At 34.4% G+C, this 22,795-nt stretch overlaps 1 protein-coding gene across 1 annotated transcript in view; it reads left to right on the top strand.

Annotated features, from left to right (window-relative positions):
- The window catches only part of PIK3C3 (phosphatidylinositol 3-kinase catalytic subunit type 3), a 106,136-nt gene that overhangs the window by 68,725 nt on the left and 14,616 nt on the right, over window positions 1-22,795 (top strand). The window contains exons 16-22 of the mRNA XM_090285111.1: window positions 221-352; window positions 1,340-1,468; window positions 2,143-2,212; window positions 4,300-4,364; window positions 7,225-7,309; window positions 9,165-9,239; window positions 19,378-19,546. Coding sequence (XP_090141237.1) covers window positions 221-352; window positions 1,340-1,468; window positions 2,143-2,212; window positions 4,300-4,364; window positions 7,225-7,309; window positions 9,165-9,239; window positions 19,378-19,546 — 725 coding nt within the window. The remainder of the gene's footprint in view (window positions 1-220; window positions 353-1,339; window positions 1,469-2,142; window positions 2,213-4,299; window positions 4,365-7,224; window positions 7,310-9,164; window positions 9,240-19,377; window positions 19,547-22,795) is intronic.

Genomic DNA, 22,795 nt, shown 5'->3' with positions numbered 1-22,795 from the left:
AGAGTCAAAAGGATTCTCTTAGAGCACGCTGCTGCTGTCAGCGGGGTTTATGTGCTGGCTCTCACGTGTATGCTGTCTTTTTTATGTTACTTTGCACTTGTTTTTTATGGCGCTTTGCATATATTTTAAAGTTAATGGAATCAGTCTTTATGTCTTTAATATGTTCTATAAACTAGTTTTTATTTTAACCTAATTATTCCTTCCTGACTTGTTCTCCTAGAATGAGAGGCTACAGGCATTGCTTGGAGACAGTGAAAAGATGAACTTGTCAGATGTGGAACTTATCCCATTGCCTTTAGAACCCCAGGTGAAAATTAGAGGAATAATCCCAGAAACAGCTACACTATTCAAGGTAATTGTGATGGATCTTTAACGTCTATGGTTGGACGCTTGTTCTTCAAAGCTAGAACAGAGACACTACTTTGAAAATTATTACATAGTAGGTAATAGCTGTAATTTTATTTGATTTAGTAAATGCTAGAAAAAAAAGCTACTCTTTATTTTGATTTAAGATCTTACAATACCAGTGGGCACTAAAGTATGAAACGTGTAAAATATTTTTATATATTTTGGTTGTTTTAATCCTTAAGTTTTTGAACTGTTTATTAATCAGAGCCACACCTACTTGCTTTGTTTTTCAAAATCTTAAGTTAAAAAATTTACATTATGCATTTAGTTTATAAGTTCACATTGTTAGATATGAGTCCCAGTTAACGTTTTTTACATTTCTCAACCTATCTGTTCCTATGACTTTTTCCTAAATATTTTAAAGCAGTATAGTAATTCTCTTTAGTCCTTAAGAGCATGCTAGGCTTTTCTTTTGGCCAGCTACCACTTGGATAGTTAAAAACCGCCAGCTGATGACAGCCATCTTCTCCAGTTGGGCCAAAGGACAGCCTCATTATCTGTGAAGCATAATTATCTGCCAGGCATCATCATGAACAGTCTCTGTGAGACATGGTGTTTTAGGTTTTGTGATTCCAGGGGTGGACGGCCATAAGTTGCACTGAGATATTACTTTGCATTAGGTAAGAAATGGCTCATAGAACAACAACTTAGATTTATAAAAAGGGGTGTCATTACAGTAAGAAATAATTCAGCCCTGGCCAGGTAGCTCAGTTGGTTAGAGCATGTCCGATACGCCAAGGTATGATCAGGGCACATACAAGGACCCACCAGTAGAATTATAAATAAGTGCAATGACAAATTGATGTTTCTGTCTCCCTTAGGTCCTGTTTACCTGTTCGTTTGTCTTATATATCAGCATTTCATTCTGTGTATAATAAATTTGCATACAGTAATTTATATCCAAACTTGAAAATAATGTATTTATTTTCAGAGTGCCCTTATGCCTGCACAGTTATTCTTTAAGACTGAAGATGGAGGCAAATACCCAGTTATATTTAAGCATGGGGACGACTTACGCCAAGATCAACTTATTCTTCAAATCATTTCGCTCATGGACAAGGTGACCATAAACTTACGTTGGTGCGAAACGCTATTTAATTTTAGAAAACTATGGTTTAGTACGTATTCTGTATTTGGACACAGGGCGTTTTTGTTACATACAGGTACAATACAGAAAGCTCAGCAGTCTCCACTTGACCTTGAACAAATTTGGTTGTTTTTATACACTGCAGAATGGCTCTTGTAATAAGTATAAAATGAAATAGCATGTGTTTCTTTTCATAAAAACTTTTCCCAATTAAGTTTTCTCAGTGTTGTATTAAGTAATTTCTTTCCTCTTAGTCAACTGGGTGTTCTTTTCTAAATCCATCCCTACCCCTGGATTTTAAAGGAACATATTTGCTCTTATTTCTTTTTACCTGAGTCTAAACTACTTATAAAATACTTCATATGCAGAAAAAAAAAACTTTGTAAATTAGTAGGAGGAATTCAACTGTTCGTTGAAAACCAATAACAGTGATTTTAGAATAAGATAAAAATTTGGCATACCCGCCAATCATTAAGTGCTTAATACATTAATTTTGATGATGAAAATTAAATTAACTAATTAACTTACTTAAACCTTAAATTAGGTTCACTTCCTGAATCTCTTATATTAAACTGCTGTAATACTTGCCTGTAAAACTTTCATAACAATCTTTGGTTAGTTAATGTATTTTATGTTTTGATCAAAAGCTTCTGCGGAAAGAAAATCTGGATTTGAAGTTAACACCCTATAAAGTTTTAGCCACAAGCACAAAACATGGTAAGTGTCTTTTAGACAGTGATTGTTTATTTCAGTGTCCAATGAGTATATTTTTCATTTTTTAATTGGAAGTTGTTAAAATGTTAGCGGTTGAACTCACTTGTAATACTGAACACCACAGTTAGGCTGGCCTGCCTGCCTTTCCCCTTCTCTTCCTCCCTTTGAAATCATTAAACATCATATCTGAAAGAAAAATTAAAACCGTTATAGTGTATATCTTTGCATTCAGATGTAATTATTATTCACAGTCGTTTCTTACACAGTAATCTGTGTTCTGAGTCATTATTTCAGAGTTACTATGACCAGAGTAGCTTTGTATTGTACTCTGCTTATAGAAGCCACTAATTAGCTGATTTCTTTTTCTTTATTTTAAAGATTTTATTTATTTATTTTTAGAGAGAGGGGAAGGGAGGGAGAAAGAAAGGAGAGAAACATCAATGTGTGGTTGCTGCTTGCACACCTCCAACAGGGGACCTGGCCTGCAACCCAGGCATGTGCCCTGGCTGGGAATTGAACTGATGTCCTGCACTAAATCCACTGAGCCACACCAGCCAGGGCTTAACTGTCTTAATGTAGATTCTGTAGCATCCACATCATTTTGAGATTGAATAACATCTGAAAGTTTGGTGGAAGAGTCCTTGGGAATGCTAGCGTAATGCCTGTTGTGAGTTCTGTAGTCTTGCTACTCTTAGAGCTTCTTATCCTTAGGTACCCTGGAGAAACAAAAGTTTCTCTTAGGTTTCCTGCCCTTGCACTGGCCACTCCCAAATCTTTTTGATAGTTTAATTCCTCTTCTCATTTTTCTCTTAGAATGATCTTATTAAAAGTGCGAGTATGCTCTTTGACCCTCATGCTTAAATTGATTTGCCAGCTTTCATTTGCTCTTGGGACAAAGACAAAAAGCTTCAGCTTAGTTCTGGCAGGGTGTGACATTCCTCCCGCATCTGTCTCTGAAGCCTCTCTCTGACCACTCTCCCCTACTTCCTAGGCTTTTGCCACACTGGGCACCTTCCTTCCAGTTTCTCTCCAATGCACTGTGGTCTTTCCAGCCTTAAGGCCTTCACAGCTTTACCTGTTCACTATCATTGTCCTTCCAAATGTGGCTCCAATGGTCAGATGCCCTCTGATCACTATTGTAATTTAGGTCTCCCTACACTATTCTCTGTCTTAGTACCCTTTCATGTGTAGTATTTACCACAATAACACGTGCAAGCTTGTATGATCCGTGAAGGCAGGGTCAAGGCTCTGTGTCTTACCTGGCAAAGTTCTTGCTACGTGGTAGAAAAACAGTAAAAATCTTAAGTGAATTAATGAAGGCTATTGCATGTTTATGATGTAGTTATGATGGAGACATTTCATATTTAAAAGGAGTATCCAGTCTCCTGATTTGCATGCAAGTAGCTATGATTTAAGGTTCACCAAAACCAGATCAGGATTACTTATGATCCTTAAATTGTTTCCTTCATTCAACCTTGATTTATTTCATGTATTTGTTGTTCTATGCTCCTGTTGTTCCCAGATTTATCTCCTTCTTATTCTCCTGTATAATATATCCTCCCCCTTATTTTAGATAATTTAAAGCATTTATACTTTCTTCTATTATTTCCATCCAGTAAAGGGCAGAAAATGGAATATAAACAAAAAGGCCAATGAGCATAATATAAGTTTAGGGTTAGGTGATTGATATTACACAATTTCAGATTTCTTTAAGTGATTTTAAATGTGGAGTGGAATATTTTTAATTGATATGTTACAATAATACTACAGCATACAGAAAAAAGAAACTTTTATGCCAGATTTAAAAAGCTAGGCCTTCTTAAATCTTTGCATTCCTTATGTACAGTAGTAGAAATTGGCCTATAGAAATATACAGATTAAATTAGCTTAATTTTTAAAAAGTTTTCCTGTAGTTCCTCGACATAAACTCCAGTATAAATGTATAAACTTAAATAGTGTTTGCAGATCTTTTGAAGTTATTCATGTATGTAGTATATACATTTGCAAATGAAGGTTATTCTTAGCAGAATCTTTATTTTTATTGCTTCCCCGATAACTCTGCTTAAGGCAACGCGTTTATTTCCCTGTAGGCTTCATGCAGTTTATCCAGTCAGTTCCTGTTGCTGAGGTTCTTGATACAGAAGGAAGCATTCAGGTATAATATCTATTTAAAGATTCATACAGTTCATGAATATATCCTTATAAAAATTTCAGTTTTTATGAAAGTAAGTTAAAAATGAAAGTCTCCTTTTATTACCTGTTTTTCTTCAAGTACTTTTTCCTTTCCTCAGAAGTAAACAATGCTAACAGTTAGAAATTCTTCCATGTTGGGACATACAGATGCTCAAATCCTTAAACAGTGCCTGACACATTATAGGAGATCAGTAATTGGTGAACAAATTAAAAATGTCTTAAAGTTTATGGCTATATTTCAAAGTATGAAAATATTATAATTTAACCATTAATGAACATTTTGATTATTTCCAGTTTTTGTTCAGAATAGTGCTGTAGTGATACCCTTCCTCGTGCATGTTCTGCAGAATTATTTTTTAAGGCCTCTCTCCTCCTCTTACAACCTCCTTTGCTCTCATTTGATACAAGAAAAGGCAGGTAGATTCTAGAACTCAATCATGTCTATCTTTGGAAACTTTTTTACATTTTATATACATGAATTAGTTCTTATTACACCTTCATGGTTTATTTTTGTTATCTTTTATTTATAATGTTTCTTTTTTTCTATGCAAGAAAAATGTTTGTAACTCTCACAGAATAATTGATATGCCTGAAAGGAAAGATGATGCTTACAACAGGGCTTGATAGAGGACATTTGCTACAGTGTGTTTTTGTACTTTTCAGTTTAGAACATTCAGTATGGAATTTAGGTTTGCAGAAAGCATTACTCTGATTTCTTGGCAGCGCAAATGGCTCTTCTGTTCTTATGCTTGGGATGCAGTTCAGTGCATTGGTTAAAAAGCTCAGGCACAGAACATCAAACCTGCCTGGGGTTGAAGTTCAGCTGTGCAGCTTTCTGGCTATTGAGTGACTGCTTAACCCTTTGCGCAACAGAGTTAACCGCAGGCCAAGGCTACTTGTCTTTAGAAAGGCCTGATTGATTGCAAGGTTAGCTTTTTGCTGATATCAGGGAACTTGGCTTTCAGCGTGTTCCTTCTGTTCTATAACTGATAACAGGCTCACTGTGCCTATAGTGTATAAATAATATAAGTTATAGCAAACAGCTTGCTTTCCTTTTAAAATTTTGATAGTTGCTAGACAGAGGGTGCCTTCTGCTCTAATAAACCTTAATTGTGCTACAATTATATGTTGAGTCTGTGACTCCATCTAAATAAATCAAACCTATCAGGTCTGGAAACACCCTAACATACTCTTCAAGCCTCAGGTTTTGCATCTGTACATTTTGGCTAATAATTAATAGTACCTTGCTCTAGGATTATTCTGAAGATTACATGAGATATATCAGAGCTTTAACATAGGTTCTAACTGAAATAATTGTTCAATAAAGTTATCAGTTATTACAATATTCTGTGCAATTTTTAAAATAATGACAGTTTGTGTATTGATTCTTGGTTTCAGGTTTGATCCATGTATATAGTTTAGCTGGGTCATAGGTTATTTTCATCTTCCACTTTAGTAGATAATTAAAAATTGTTTTCCAAATAGTTGCAACTCATATGTTTCTTGTTGCTACATGTCTTTGCCTGATCTTCTTATCGTCAAACTTCTAAGTTTCAGTATTTTATTGTGGTTTTAGTTTGCACTCCCTGATTACTCACGAGACTGAATATTTTAAAATAAATCTATAGGCTATTTATGTATTCTGTGAAGTGCTTGCTCACATCCTTTGGCCATTTCCTGTTGGGGTGTTTGTCTTTTCTTTACTGGTTTATAGTAGTTCTTTGCATATTTTGGATATAGAGCCTATGTTAAAGTTACAGAATATTCATAAAAGCTGAAATATAAGATAAACTTATTTTTAAAGGGTATGTGAGTTGTATAAACTGTATGTATGTTTTTTTAATGCTGAAATGTAAGAGTATAGGTCCTGCTGATAGCCTAAAAAAAAAAAAAAAAGATGCTATTTCCCCCCATTATTTTAGATTCTTCAGACACTAATGTATTTATTGTGCCCCTATGATTCTTTGGTTTTATCAACATCTATCTTATATTTATCCATCAATTTCTGCTGAATTCTGAGAATTCTTAGCACTTGCATTATAATTTTTTAAAAATTGGTTGTAATTTTGCTGAGCTTGTTAATGGTAACTGTTTTAGTAGCTGTGCTTAAAAGGTACTATGGAATCCTTAAGGGACTGGTCCCAGGCCCCCCAAGCATACCTAGATCCATGGATGCTCAAGACCCGTATATAAAATGGCATAGTATTTGCGTAGAACCTGTGCACATTGGCCTGTATGCTTTAAATCATCTCTAGATTACTTACAATACCTAACACAGTGTAAATGGTTATTATACTGTATTGGTTAGTGAGTAATGACAAGGAAAAGAGTCTGTACCTGTTCAGTACAGATGTAACCATGGTATGCCTAACTATATCTCTGGTCTGCAGCTGGTTGAATCCACAGATGTGTAACTGATGGATACCAAGGGCTGACTACAATGAACAAAATAACAACTCATGTTCATTTTCAGGAGAATGTATGACATTAAAAAAAAAAACAACAACCTTATGTTCACTCTCAGGGGAAAGGTGAAACAAAGTGATATATTAAGTATTGCTATATATCAGTAAACTGGTTTTATTTTCTTTAATATTTTCCTTGGGTTATAGAAGTAGTAGCACATATATGTTGTTTTTGTTATTTGTTTGTTTTGTCTTAATATTTTGTAAGCATAATAATGGACTTATTCCTGAGTAATATGCTTTATGCTTCCTAAAATCCACATTTTATAATTACTAAATTTTAGATCAGACATCTATGGTCCTTATTTAGAGTTTTGATATGTCTAATTTGTTAATATGTAAATAATATCTTTTCAGAACTTTTTTAGAAAATATGCACCCAGTGACAATGGGCCCTATGGGATCAGTGCTGAGGTTATGGACACTTACGTTAAAAGCTGTGGTAAGTTTTACACCTAATTATTTTCCATTGATACATTTGAATGAAGGAAAGTGGGCTGTTCTGCAATGGCCATAATCATACACGCTTAGAATATGTTAAGATAGCGTCTCAGTCCTTTCAGGCTGCTATAACAAAATACCAGAGACTGGCTCTATCATAAACAACAAATATATTTCTCAGAGTCTGGTACTTTGTCACTTCTGTCATATTCTGTTGGTTAAAGCAGTCACAGAGCCCGCCTGGATTCAACAGGGAAGGAATATAGTTCCCACCTTGAGTGCAAAGAGTGTTAAAAAATGTGTGGCCATCTTTAATTCACCACACCTTGTTCTCAGTACCTTATTAAACGAGATATTTTTCATGACCCCAAAAATTATCTTCTTTTTACTTGACTTTCAGATAGTTACTGTAAATACTTTTCATCATAAATCTGTTTAATAAAAGAATGTTTACTTTTCCTATTTGAAATACATACATACATATACAACCTGCAAATATTGACTAAAATTTGAAAACTCTGCTCACTTAGTAAAATTACCAGAACAATATGTTATGGATACACACAAATGACTGGGAAATGTAGTCTTTTACCTAGGCACAGTCTTGTCCCATAAGTCCTAGTTTGGTTTTGTCTTAAGGAAGAAGCATAGATAGAATATTGCGTAGGCAAACTATTAGTCCCTGTCATACTACAGATTATATTTTGATAATTACTGATTTGTTACAGTTAAATAAAAATTGTTAGTAGATTAGTGGTATGATTAGAAGCATTTTTTGAGTAATGGTATGTGATCTATTCATTTTCTAAATATCGATATATTTTGAAATAGATAATACATTTTATCTGTAATTAGAATATGGTTATTTATTCTAAACAAACATACTTTAGCTTAAGTACCTTGTTGAGTATTTCTCCTATCAAAATAGCCACTTTGGAGAAGAGGGATTATGCAGTTCAAAAATGGCATGAGTAAGGACTTCAGTTCACATCCCAGCCCATTAAATTTGGACAGGATTAATTTAGTCATTAATGGGAAGTCTAATCATTTTTGTACATATTGGCTGCAATAAACATTTTTTATAAATGCTTTTGTAGTCACATGTATTTTTGCAAGTTGTATTTGCTGTCAGGTTACTAATGGGAGAAATAGAAAAAACGTATATATACACACATATATATGTGCTTCAAATTTTGTTTGAGTGTTTCCAACACATGCCAAGTTTCCAGATTCTTTTGAAGAGAAAGATAAAAGAGAATAAAGCTAGAGCCCCTAGCCCTGGTCATCTTATTTTTCTTCATACTTTAGAAGATTGTTTAGAAGTTCATAAATGTCTTTACCACTTAAGTGAATTCATTTTTTTTTTTTTTTTTCCCTGTCTGCTGGCACTTCAAGATCATTTCTCTGAAGGGGTTTTGTTTTTGTTTTTTAACCCGAAATTTACTTTTGTTACCTTGTACCCAGCACAGTTATGGGATGATCCACCTCATTATATGCATTTCTGTGGACAGTTCTTTTTCACTGTCATCTTTAACATGTGTCCAGTTTTAAGTGAGAAATGATAGACCTGAAACCTGATTTCACTTTTGATACTACTGGCTTTTATAATTTGAGAAAATTATACATGATATTTTTCATATTGCAAATAGTAATTTCTTTTGAGTTTCAAGTAATAAACCCTTTATAGAGTCAAAGCTTATAAATTTAATTTGAGAATTTGGGTGAAAAATGAAAAACAGTAGTAAGCAAATTGAAATTAAGGTAGCACAAATTATTTTTATATTCAGTGCTCCGAATAACTTGGTTCGAATGTGTTTTTCACAGTTTTTATTTTTATTTTCAAACTGTTTCTGCAGCTGGATATTGTGTGATTACATACATACTTGGAGTTGGAGACAGGCACTTGGATAACCTTTTGCTGACAAAAACAGGTAACATACAATGTCTACTAGTGGAGAGACATACATTTTATATGCCAGTGTTCTTTTGTTTGTTTTTTTAATCTTGGAATCTACTTAGTAACAAAATGATATGCGTAAGTGAAGGTAAATCATAGAGTCTTAAAAGTCCCATTAAATGGTACCTTTGAAGGACGTCTTAAGGGAACTTTCCATCCCTTGTAAGAATCACTTTAGTAGTAATCCTCCAGATCCTCATCTAGCCTTTGCTTCTTAAATGCCTTCTTTGAAGGACAGTCCATAATGTATGCACGGAGTCCAATCTCTTTCTGTACAGCTCTTACTAAACTCTCATCAAACTTGACTCACTTTAACCTCTATCTTTTTTTTTTTAATATGCTGTATTGATTATGCTGTTACAGTTGTCCCAATTTCTTTTCCCTTTGTTCCCCTCCACCCAGTAACCCCTTCCCTCCAGTTGTCCCCCCCTTAGTCCATGCCCATTGATTGTGCATATAGTTCTTCTCTAACCTCTATCTTTAATTCTTTGCTTTTCCATGGAATAATTATCACCACCCCCACCCTCCCCCCCCCACCCCTCCATGCACCCTTCTTCCTGATAAGTCTTTGGTCCCATGGCTTTAAGCATCATCTCTGGAAACAACTTCCAAATGTATAGCCTTCTACCTCAATCCATTTTATTAGCTTCAAACCAAAGTACACAACTACATACCTGAACTCCTGTTACATGGCTAGTGGTGAAAGGTGTCCCCTCCCTCCACTACCTGTTTGAAACCTGCTCTTCACCTCATTTTCCCGTCTCAGTAAGTAGTCTTATCCACACAGTTGTTTAAACACCAGACTTAGGAGACTTTTTTAACACTACTCCTGGCCTCATCTCACATATTTAACCCATCAGCAAATCATGTCTACTCCTCACCTCCAGAATAGATCAAGAAGTTGCACGTTCTCTACATTTCCGCTGCTTGGACCCCATTTGCAAGCAGCCTCTTTTGCCGACACTACTTGAGTAAAATCTGACTCTTTACTGCCGCTGCCGTGGCTTACCCACACTGACGAGTCTGCATGGTTAAATGCCAAAGCACTCCTGCCTCCTCCGGGAAGCTCTTTCAGATCTTTGCAAGTCTGACTTTGGTTATTAAGTCTGAGGTCTAATGGCATTTCCTTAAGAGAAGGCTCTCCTGAGTCTCCCATCTGAAAGAACATACACCTGCCGTGCCGCCCTGGCCTGCTACTCTCTATTTATTATTGTTTTATTTCTTTCTTTCTCCTTCCTATCACTAGCTGAAGATTGTCTAAATATATATAATTCAATAAACATTTATTGAGCACCTACTATGGGCCAGGTATTGTTGCAGGTGCTTGAGATACCAAAGTAAATATAACAGACAGAAATCCTGACCCTAATGGAGCTTGTTGATTTCTTACCATTTTTCCCATTCAAGATCCATGTTCATCCAGTTGGCTACCGTGCCTCCAGAGCCTTGAGCAATACCTAAAGTGCTCAGTAAATCAGTGCTTAATTATCTGCTCTTCTGTGGAGCCTTTTCTTCCATAGGCCAACTACTTTAAGTGTTTTCAGCCTTCCCCAGAAAATAGATTTAAATTTTTTTTAAATGGTCTCTCAGATAAAGACATTTTCTGTTAGTATTTCTTCAAACTGTGATACTAAGAATTTACATAATACATACTATGTAGTATAATTATTAATAGATAACCCTATTCACATAATCTGAAATTTAATCTATTCAATTTTAAATTGCTAATGTTAAAAATCATCTGTGGTAGAATTTGCATGTATGGACCATGTCTTTTTCAAGACCAGACAGTCCCTTTAATAACCAAGAGTAAAGGAATGTAATCAAGATTGTGCTGGAAGTTCTCACCTAATTTGCTAGTTTAGCAAAGGCTATAAAATGTTACAGTGTGTTCCGAGAGAATTGTAATATTGAAGAAGTTTTCCTGTTGTATTCCCTTAGCTCTCTTTCTGATTGAATCTTTTAACCACATGTATCAAGGTACCAAAGTGATTCCATGAGTTTCTGTGACTTAATCATTTTATAACCACAGTGGAATGTTTAATATATAGTGTACATCTATGATGTTATATTCGCTGATCTTGGTTTTGTTTTCTTTTTAATTGATAAATAATAGGCTTTTTCTGTTGGACTTTAGGAACTGCTCTGTTGTGTGCATGTGCGTGTGTTTGGGGGCATTTTAAAAGTAGGAGTCTACCTAATCTACTTTTTTGTCTGAAGTCATAGTTACTTGCTTTACCGAAATTGAATTATAAAATTTTAGAAATAGAAGCTTTAACTTTTTGTTACCAGTTTTCCACTAGAGGGTGCTTCAGATTTGCTTTTGAATATAAAACTTTCCTTAAAATGTGCTCAGTAAGAGACACATTATCTTTTTTTTTTTAAACAGCATTTTTGAGTTATTTTTCTCTTAACTGCTTTCTAATTCTTTCATCCAGGTATATTGTACAGTTAACATCTTAAGTCTTCCTCACTAGGGTAAATATTTTCAATTTTCGGGTTTAACTTGAATGAAATTATATAAGGAAAGTCTGATTATGTCAAAGGCAAATGGAAGTATACTGTGTTCTTCAACTTTAAAAACTTGTAATGACTTATTTTAAAATATTTGTGTCTTTAGTCATCTTTTACTAACAGTCCGTATATTTCAAAGCAATTTCAAGTTATATTAATTGCATATATATTATAAATAGACTTTGTATAGTTCATACACTTATATATTCAAAGTGTATTTTAAGTGTGGTTCATTGCAGGGAATACATTTCAGTGCTTGTAGTTCAAAATGCCTTAAATATCATAAGGCATCTTCCGTATATTTTGGGTCCATTATACCTTCAATAAGGCTGTAATATATTAAATATTTAGAACTTTAGATTTTCTTCGGTAACTGTATAATCTCTTAATGTTAATGAAGTGTTTTCTTTTTTGTTTGTTTGTTTGTTTAATGGAGAGTAAGATTCTCCCATTCTTCAAAATATAACACCTTTGCTATTCTTCTCATTTGCCAGTTTGGGCAGATTTAAAAACTATGATCCTCCTTTGGTTTGGAATTGTAATCAGAGTTCTACTGATTCATCCGTGTCCCGTCCTCCGGTATGAGGGGCGTAGGAGAGAGAAAGGAGATACCCAGATTTTATTTCACTGGGGTCTTATGGAGACTCGCTCCCAATACGTTGTTCTACCCTGTAAATATAGGTGAGGAGAGAAAAGGGTCAGACTGAGGAGTTTAGCAGTGTGTGGAAGAAAATGCTTCACTGTATATAGAGATCTTTAATGGTAATTTGAAAAAACGTAAAATAAGAGTCTCAATTACAGATTTCCGAGAAGCCCGTGACTTTTGGTTTTGGATGCTTTCAGCTTGCTTGAGATTTCTGCAGTTTGTGCAGCAGAGGGCGCTGTGTATCCACTGTAAACGTAAAGCTCTCTCAATTCCTTTGTCGGTGTATTGTCCTGTGGTCAATTATAACCTTATTTTATTGAAGCAGATTTGGAGTGAATCATGTTTCCCTTTTAATGTATTAATATAGCATTATTTGAGCAAGAAAATTTAAAATTTAATCTGTGATATGAAATTGAAAAAATGAACTTTTTTCAGAGTTGGTGTCCTTTGAGGAAACTTTAAATTTATTCAGAATAATCATCTGTGGCAGGACTCAAATGAAACATGATTTTGGCTTTTCCCAACTGTTTGGGAAAGGTTTATTTATTCTTTTTAGTTTTGAGAATTTGAGGGGGGGAGGTGACCATTATAAGTGAAAAACTTGTTCATTGTTTATGTATACAGACTTTATAATAGAATTAACATATAAAATTAATATGTAAATAACTGAAAAAATTCACAAATGATAACAAAAAGCTAAGTGTCTGTAGTGTCAGAAAAGTTAGCTGTAGGTCCTCAGGGTGGCCCTTCTGATCTAGATTTATACATTTGTGTAGTGAGAGGAATGGAGGCTCTTTTGTCTGTCTCTGCACTTGACAGTAGTACAGGCTTTCTGAGCCTGTCAGAAAGCTCAGAGTAAAGAAAAATAGGCATTCTTATATTATGATTTAAAAATGTTTAAATATATGTCCTATCCTGATCTTCTCTGTCATCTTTACTTTTATGTGAAATTGATTCACTTCCTTTTTTAATTCTTAGAAAGAGTCTTGCATTACACAAATTAATATGTCAGGCTCAAAGTCAAAATCTTAGGATTTAAATTGCCCCTCCACCATTGGATGCCTATGGGTAAGTTACATATCTGTGACTCAGTCTTGTCTTCTGAATGTACAAATAAGAGAACCTCTCTTCAGGTAGTGGTGTTGCGAGGGTTGAATTAGATAACATAATAGAATCTTCTATGGTCCTAAGCACATAGTAAACGATTCTTAAGGGATAGCTTTTATGGTTTCTTGTTGGCTTATTTGTTTTCCCTTGAGGAAGTAAGGATGCTTTCCATTTTTGACTTACGTAGCTGATATTTGGAATCATAGTTTTAGAGATAAGAAAATAATTGATTTCAAAAATTCCTTTTCCCCACTCTAAAATCAAAACTTTTTTAACTTATCATCTTCTAAATTCCCTTTTGAGTGGCTATTTTAGTAGTACAGGAAGGTTTATTAAAGAGAGTTAGTAAACTTGATAATTGATTTTATGTTATCCTTTGTGTGTTTTACCATAAAACTTGATATTTTCAAATATATGCTATATTTATTCCTCAAGACATAATACAGTTGTTTATGGTGTTCAAAATGTTCTTACATGGAAGGAACTTAGTTACTATTCAAATGGTGGTGCCTCCTCAGCTATTTGTATTTAAGTTACTCAGTTTGGTAGATTAACTATGCTGCAGGATATAAAACTACAGACTTAATTTCTTAATGTTCTTGTTTATTTTCTGGGAAACAATAGAAAGGGATATAAAAACTTTTATGTATTTAGTAAGCAACCAGTAAGTGCTTTTAGAATGAATAAATGAACTAGTTTTTGGTTTTTTTAATGCCATTTTTATCCATTCTTAGGGTTTCCAGGAAAATCTGTTTCCTGTCTAAACTTTTATTATCCAATTTGATTGGTTTTCTCAGTTAATATATACAAAAAAGAGCCAGGCATATAAGACCTTCTTCTTTATCCATAAATACTTTTGAGTCTATTTATTATTTTAGACACTTAAAAATGAGAAGGACATGTCTTCATGTGAATCATTTTCTTTTTAGACATTATTTAAAATCTGGTCTTTAGAACATTTCTTGAATACAGTAGTCCCTCTCTATATCGTAGTTCACATATTGCGGCCTCACTGTATCGTGGGATTTTTAAAAATATTATATTTATTTGTCACGGATTTTTCGCTATATCACAGGATTTTGCGGTACTATGTATGTATGTTGTTAAAGTTACATAGGTTTAAGAGTGTAGAATATGTTTAAGAACATAAGTAGTGTTTATAAAAGTGTGGAAAAGGTTAATAAGGGACTGGGAATGGTTTGTAAGTGTGCGGGAAGGGTTTATAAAGCTTTAAAATACATATAAATACTAAAATAATTGTAAGGTTCCTACTTCGCGGATTTTCACCTATGGGGGGGGAGGTGTGGTCTAGAACGTAATACCTGCGGTTAAGTGAGGGAATACTGTATTCAGTATCAAGTTTTTCTCATGTTTACTGAAAACAAAATGTTAATGGTTGCTATAAGTGCTTTTTTTAAAAGTTTGTTTTAGAAGAAAAATATTTTCTTTTTGTTCTCATAGAAGTCATAAAAAATGACAAGGTGGTATATACTCTGTGCCTAAGGAGCTAGAAATTACTTCGTGAAAAAAGTAACTGAGGCTGGGTAATGAAGAAAGTGTGTGTGCAATGCAGACAGAGAGAAGCACACGTTCTGGTAAAGGCCTGGGAAGCCGAGATAAACAAGGCCTTTGCAGCTGGTACACCCATCGGCTGGTTAGTCTTGGTATGAATTCTAGTTCCTTTGGTGATTCATCTCGCCACTGTCTGCTCCACCGTGACCTAATGGAAGCTGAGAGTTGTATTAGTCAGCATGAAGTAGACGCCCTCAAGTTTCAGCCTTGCGACTTCATATCATTGTTACCTGGAGAGTGAGTTAACATACAGGTTGTTGGGCTCGGGCCTCAGAGTTTCTGACTCACCAGGTATAGTAGGACCTGAGAATTTGTTAAACTCTCCGTAATCATCTGAAAAGGGCATTACAGTTCTTCTCTGTCTGTTTAGAGTCTGGGTCCCCTCCTTTTACTTTAATCAAATATCATGATAGTTTGAAAAAAGAAGCAAATGGGAGAATCCACCTGTCTCTTAGTAACCGAGACATTAAAGAGATTAGCAAAATGTAAGGCAATGCCACTCTTCTCACTAAATTATGTGTTTGTTTTAGGAAGCAGGTACTATTCACTTAAAAGGTTATGTTAAACTGTTATTGACTTATTTTTAAATTAATTAATTAATATTTTTAAAAGAGGCCGAGACTGAAAGGTTTTAAAACTGCTCATTCGAGACTGTTATTTTTCATCTTTAAGAGCTTACTGTTTTTACTTTAGACATTAAATGATCCTTGAGGAGAAAAGAGTGTTTCAGGGAAATTTTTCATGGTGTTATTAACTATATAAAAAATGAAAATATATAACATTTAAAATTTTGTTTTTCTTAAATGATAATAGACTATCTAATCAGATACACTTAAGTAGACATGGTTAGTCCCCTTTTCATTAGTTAGCACACTTTTGTCACTATTCTTAATAGTTGAATATGAAATGATAATAAATTGTTTGAAACATTTAGCAGATCATTGAAATGGCTATACTCATCTGTACTTATGTATATCTTATTGTTCTTTGTTACTCAGTAACAATTATTGAAATATATTTAATCACTACTGTGCTTTTAACTACAACTGAGAACTAATTCTAACCAAGTATATCATCAGGGTTTAACTAACAAGTGGCAGTGCAGATATAGGGAGCATTTTTAATTCCAAAAACATAGGTTTGGTTATGTCAATAGTTCACCACCGTTTTTGTTCTAAGTTTTATGTTAGGGCAACAGGGAAGACACAACAGTCACAAGAAATAAAGTCATTTTGTGGAAAAAGAGTAACATGTCAAGTTGTTTACAAAAACATTGAAGAGAATGGGAAACTTACTCTGGAAGAGTGACAAGAAGTAATTTTGTGGGATTTTCAAATGAAAATAATGTTGGGTTATAGAGAATAGAAGAGAAATAAAAGAGGATTAAGCAGAGGTGTGAAAAATGAAATAATTATTGAGATTGATCACATTTAATTACTGCATAGACAAAATGGAAATTTTCAAAACTACTATTAAATATTATTGATTTTAGTAATATCTGTTCTCTTTAATCCAAGAACTACAAATGTCTTGAACTACAATTTTAGAAATAAGTTCTAGTCACTTATGCAAATAACAGGAAAATTTAATTAACTTCTCTCATCCCTGTTGTATTACAAGTCAGGGACTTAGGAGCTAATTGCAGTCAACATTCAGTTTGTTTCCTGTACACGTTATCTCTTGACTGCTTAAAGTAACAGATTTGAATAAGACCACATTTTCTGAATTTCTCAATTAAACTTTTAATTTTATGAAGTACATTTAAAAAATCCTACACATTTCATCTATAGATACTAACTTTAAAATAGCCATTCCCTTCACTATGTAAAAGGATACGTTTTCCTGAAACATTAATAGCCTCTTTTCAAAATATACGACTCTCTGAACTTGCAAAGCACAATAATGGTTTTACTGTTAGATACTGAATCTTTTATGCCTTATAATTAAGCAGTAATCCTGTTCAAGAGTGTTCTTATGAGACGAATAGACATATACTCTTCATTTGTAAGTAGCGATGCATAGCTGACATTGGAATTCCAGTGCCTGTAATGAAATGAAGAAAAGTGGGGCTGGGTTTTCTATTAAAAGCATAGAGTCCATTAAATGAACCATGTGTGAGGCTGATACCATTTGATAGTAAAATGTCATGGGATTCATTAAGAGGGTCAGTTTTGAATCAGAGATTGGTCAAATAGGTTATCTGCTCAAGTGCTGAGTATCATTAAGAATATATGTATATTCATAACAAAACAAAACATCTGTACGTATAATAATGAGGGCAGAATGGTGTGTGTCTAACAAGGCAAAAACTAAATGGGAACTCCAGAATGAGAAGAAAGCACAAAATGAAGTGCTTAGCTTAGTTTCACAGAGGTTACCTGCAGGGTGGGGCAAAAGTAGCTTTACAGTTTTGAGTACATGAAGCACAGTTTATCCTTGTATTATTATGTATTATTGTATTATTTTTCTGTAGGAACAACTGTAAACCTACTTTTGCCCCACCCTGTATTTAGTTGAAGGCAGTGAAATCCTTAACAGAGGTTGATCGTGGATTTTTCACCAAATCTTAAAAAATTCAGTGATAGCTTATTCCCCGGAGCCCTGAGAGATGAGGAGATAATGCTTTCCCAGTGAGTGCTACAATGACCAAATCTTACTCTAAAACTGGGTTTTCATCTTTTTGGAATCATGGACTTCACTTGGGAATTTGATGAACTCTCTGGATTTCCCTCCAAATTGATTTCTTTGTGTTTAGAGACTTCTGGAGCCTATTTTGGGATTCTGAAAAGGTGCTTTTTAATCATGAATAATACACAGAATTGTTTTAAGTAGAAATAAACGTCCCTGTGTTGACATACTGAATTTTATCATCTTAAATGTATATAACATAAAACCTGATAGTCAGTTCTTGTACATCTACTCTTACATAACTAAAATAAAGACATATTTATGAATTAAATCATGTAACAAACTTGCAGTGCAACTATGGCACAGATTGTACAGTGTGAGTTTGAATTCACACTGCTGTTCATATCATATCCCATGTAAATATTCTTGCCGCTTTTCTCTACTTGAATTACTTCATAACCTCCATTGTTCAGATACTGTCATGTACTTCCCAGGTAAAGCTAATTCTGCTTCTGTTAGTATTAGCTTGCAGCAGTTAAAGTTGCCTTACTGTTTGATGCTAACTCAGTCAAAAACACTGAGTAACGCAACAGTACTAATAGTAAGGTAGCAGCATCCACATGATCCAGATGGGGCCTCTATTATTTTTATTACAGATCTTCATGGAAATGAAGACAAATAATTTTAAAAAGCAACTTAATATTATAAGAACTCTTAAGGTTCCCGGAAGAAATGTTATTAAAAGTTGTTTAAGCTATAAATGTGAAATTGAAATGTTATTGGTTAAATAAATGCAAAATAGTCACATTGAATGCTCCTCTGTGCTAGATATTATCCTAGGTTTCAGGACGATAAAAAAAAAGTAAAACGAGATTTTTGATTATAAGACTTAGTGGTTCTTTAACTTAAAGTTTAGTGTGGAAAAGGAAGATAAGTAAATAAATAATTTTAAAAGAAATACCTCACACCTTCTTATAAGTCACAAGATCCTTTATGAATTCTGTGGCGAATCATTCTCTACAGGGAACGGTCACATTCCTGCACCTCTGGTGTGTGAGCTTCGGTGACTGCTCCAGGGCCTCTCTCCGTGGGCAGTGCGGCTGTGTTCCGCCCTTGGCTGTACTGTACTTGGTTTCTTAGTCTGCGGCTAATGACAGATTCGTTGGGAATGCTTCAGATGAAGCTAACAATAGAACATGAGATTTAAGAAACTTTTTTTTTTTTTTGGTGCGGATAGGGGTGGGGATTTTGATAAGTTAAAGGAATGCTTCGTTTTAGGAACGTTTAAAAGAAATGGTCTTCTGCTTAAACTTTAGCATGAGAAATTTGCTACAAGATATTTATGCTAATACCCTAAAAAACGTTGTTCAGGCTTTGCCAGCTTTGATTGTGGTGATCTAAAAGAAGGATTTAAATTTTTAATATTACTATGGGATGATTTTAAGCATAATTTTATCGGACTGAATGTGAATTGAACTAAAATATGCTCTGAAGGCTACTCCCAAGCCTGGGTTTAGAGGGTCCACGATTTAAAATACTTCATTGTGAACTAATATTCTTTATGAAGAGACTGCTTTACCAGTTACATGACATGTCCCCTTCTCAGACCCCAAAGGTAACAAATGGGTTTCTTATCAATGCCTAGGCAAACTCTTCCACATAGACTTTGGATATATCTTGGGTCGGGACCCGAAGCCTCTTCCACCTCCAATGAAGCTGAATAAAGAAATGGTAGAAGGAATGGGGGGCACGCAGAGCGAGCAGTACCAAGAGTTCCGTAAACAGTGCTACACGGCTTTCCTCCACCTTCGAAGGTAAGTCGATTTGCTCGACATAGAGAATTTTGGTAAATTCATTTCATAGAGCAGAAAAATAGAGTTGTTCAGATGGCATGCATTCTTTAGCATCCCTCTTTTAGAAAGACACAGGCAACACTTTTTTAATGTACATCTGATGTCTATTTTGATAAACAGTCTGATATTAAAGGAAAAAAGTTCTTGCTTTCCAATATGATTACTAAATCCCACCAAATGGGAAGCTGGCATTACACAAGATCAAGCAAACACAGAGACTTCAAAATCAATGGGCTGAAATCATTTTAATAAAATATATTCTGCTTCTGACAGCGCTGGGATAGAGAAAAGATTAAGAAGCTTCCTTTCGTTGACATCTCCCAGAGGCCAGCCTTAAAGGATTATAATCACCAGGTTGGGTTATTCTCCTTCTCCCTAGCTGACTTCCTACTTCTTCATCAGTGAAGCATTTAGCTTATTTAGGGTAATATTAATACAATCATCTTTATTGTTTAGCACCTTTATCAGTCTTAGTTTTGTTTGCTCTTCAGGAGCATTCAGATGTGTGTTAAGTGAATGCAAAATAAACATTATATATGATTTTGTCTCTATGTAACATCTCATCATTCATTTTGCTTTAAAAAAAATGTTGATTTTTCTCTTTCCATCCTTTTTTCTCCAATGCCACTCTATTTCCTAAATCTAGTTTACTTAGAACTAAACATTGTATATCAGGGGGAAAAAAAGTCATGTTTCTTAAATGCAGGACATGGCTGTGATGATTAAGTCAAAAAAGACAGGATCATTTGATGCCAACTCCATTTTCAACCAACTATGCAAACTATTCTTAGTCCAGCTGAAAATTCCAGCTCAGGAGACATACTGTGTGTATACTCTTCCAGGTGAAATATAACCTGTAGACGGTGAGTTGCCTTTGAATGTGGGCTCCATCTTAACTGTCTTCATAACTTCATTCACTCATACCATGTAGTGTTAAGAGTATAGACACTCGGTGTATGTTTATTGATTGAGAACCTGCAGTACTTTTATGAGAACCCCCAGAATTTCTGCCTCACATCTAGGGTGAGGCTATGTTCCAAGTTAATGTTGTGCTTTCTGGTCGCAGGAGAATAGCTAGCCTATATTAATCAGTTTTAATCTTTGCATTGACTCGGTCGGCCTTCATTGTTACTTAGTCTCCATAGCATGTCACGAACTCTAATGTGCATTTTACAGACGGCCACGTTATTTATCCTTTGGATGGCCGAGTGGCTCAGTTTTACTTTAAAGCAGTGCTGAAGAAATAATGAGAAGATCAGTGTTCTTTCGATTTGCCTGGTGATGCAGAAGCACTTTCAGAAAGATGAGAATTCCACTTTAATATCTGAGATTTTAAATTTAATGTCGTCAAAGCCTACAGAAAACTAGATGGAACCATGGCAATCTCAGTGAGGAGGCAGACAAAATGATATGAGATAATAAGTAGAAAAATGTCAAAGGTGCTTTATCTTATTGAAAGCAGAAGAAAAACAATGTGCTTTATAAACTGTCAGTAAGAGTGGATTAGTGGCAATTCAGTAGAATGAGAAAAAAGAGGCAGGTTATCAATATGGAGCCAAAGTTAACTTTTCTCACTATAAAGAAAAATCACAGATTAAATAATATTATGCTAAGTCATCCTGAAAATTGTTTTTCATTTAAAAAAATTTTAGTGTACCTCAGTTAAGATTAGCTGGAGCCTAATATTTTGATCAACATTTATTTTTCAATGTGTTTTAGAATATTGTTCAGATAATACAAACTCCTTTAGGACATAAGAATTAATCTGATGATAGTCAAAAGTTTGGAGCTCAGGTTATCTGACACATTTACTATTACGGTTTGTAGGTGTGACCAGCCATCATCTCTTCATGTTTTTGTTGATTGCTGATCCATTCCTACAAGAAACTGTTGAATAGCAGGGGACCAGATAAACATGGCAGAGTCTATTTTGAACTAAGTTGTGAATGGTTACAGTTGTGCAAATGTCAGAACACATTTTATGGTGTGATTTTTATGTAACAAAATATATTATCATCTTTTATTTACCAATACATTGCACCAGTAAATAATTGGTAAATTTATTTTTTAATACTCTCAATGGAAAGAAACAGTAGTAATGCTAAAACAGTTTAATAAGTGTTCAAGGAAAGAATAACTTATTCTCTTATCCCATGTTTATGCCAGACACTATGGTAGACTCTGAAGATGCAAAGATGGCCTAAAGTTTTCAGTAAAAATACTGAAATTAGGAATGTATTTAATTGTATCAAGGAAAGTTCTTTTATTGTCTTAAGGATGTTATTGCCTAGACACCAAGCAGTAATGAATTTATTGATTACGGTACATTTCATCATTAACAATGAGCTTTCCCTCTTTGAAGCAGTACATTTATTTATTTTTTTTAAATACTTTTTTTGTAGGATTCTACTCATATTTGTTGCATGCAAAATGGATAGGTTGTATGAGAAATAGACCTGCAGCATTGTAATAAGCTCACCTGGTATACTTAAATGCATTTCTGGTTTTAGCATTGAAAGTTTTTACTGAAAAAGATAGACCATCTTAGTATAACCTGCCTGTAATATGGTAGCTGGTATAAACGTGGGGAAAAGAAAGAGTGCATTTTCCTTGAGCACCATACTCAACCCAATCCTTTTTTTAAAAATTGTCATATCCCTCCTTATAACTTGTCTAGACTTGATTTTGTACACTTTTTCCCACTCTGCCACTATTTTTATCAAACTTAACCTTACATATTTTTTGATAATTGTTTATAGATTTCTAGTAACCTTTAAATCTGTTTTTGGTTTTTTTTTGTTTTGTTGTGTTTTTTATTTTTTGGAGGGGTAGAATATTGAATGACGACTATACTGTGTGTTTTGGGTTACTTTGTTCTGTCATAAATGGAAAATGTAGGTCAATGGCAACAGATGGAAGCATTCATTCAGTAAAGGTAGTGACAAATTAACCACAAAGTAATTGGATGTTTAAGGTCCTTACAGAATATTCTATTTTATATTTATTTACATTCTCTTCCCCTTGCTATAATAGTAGAAGCATGAGTGGTTAAATTTAAGCCGGTATATAACCCAGAACACAATATTTGCCTCTTAAAAAAGAAACTCATTATGCTTATATAAAGGCAGACATTTTCACATAGATCCTGGCTGCCCAGTAGAACCACCTGGGGCCCTATGAGCTGGGGGGCATGGTTATTGGGGGCCCGAT

The sequence above is a fragment of the Furipterus horrens genome, unplaced genomic scaffold (assembly GCF_987537825.1).
Source record: "Furipterus horrens unplaced genomic scaffold, mFurHor1.1.pri manual_scaffold_8, whole genome shotgun sequence".
NCBI classification, from domain to species: domain Eukaryota; kingdom Metazoa; phylum Chordata; class Mammalia; order Chiroptera; family Furipteridae; genus Furipterus; species Furipterus horrens.
This window is presented reverse-complemented; position numbering and strand designations above follow the sequence as displayed.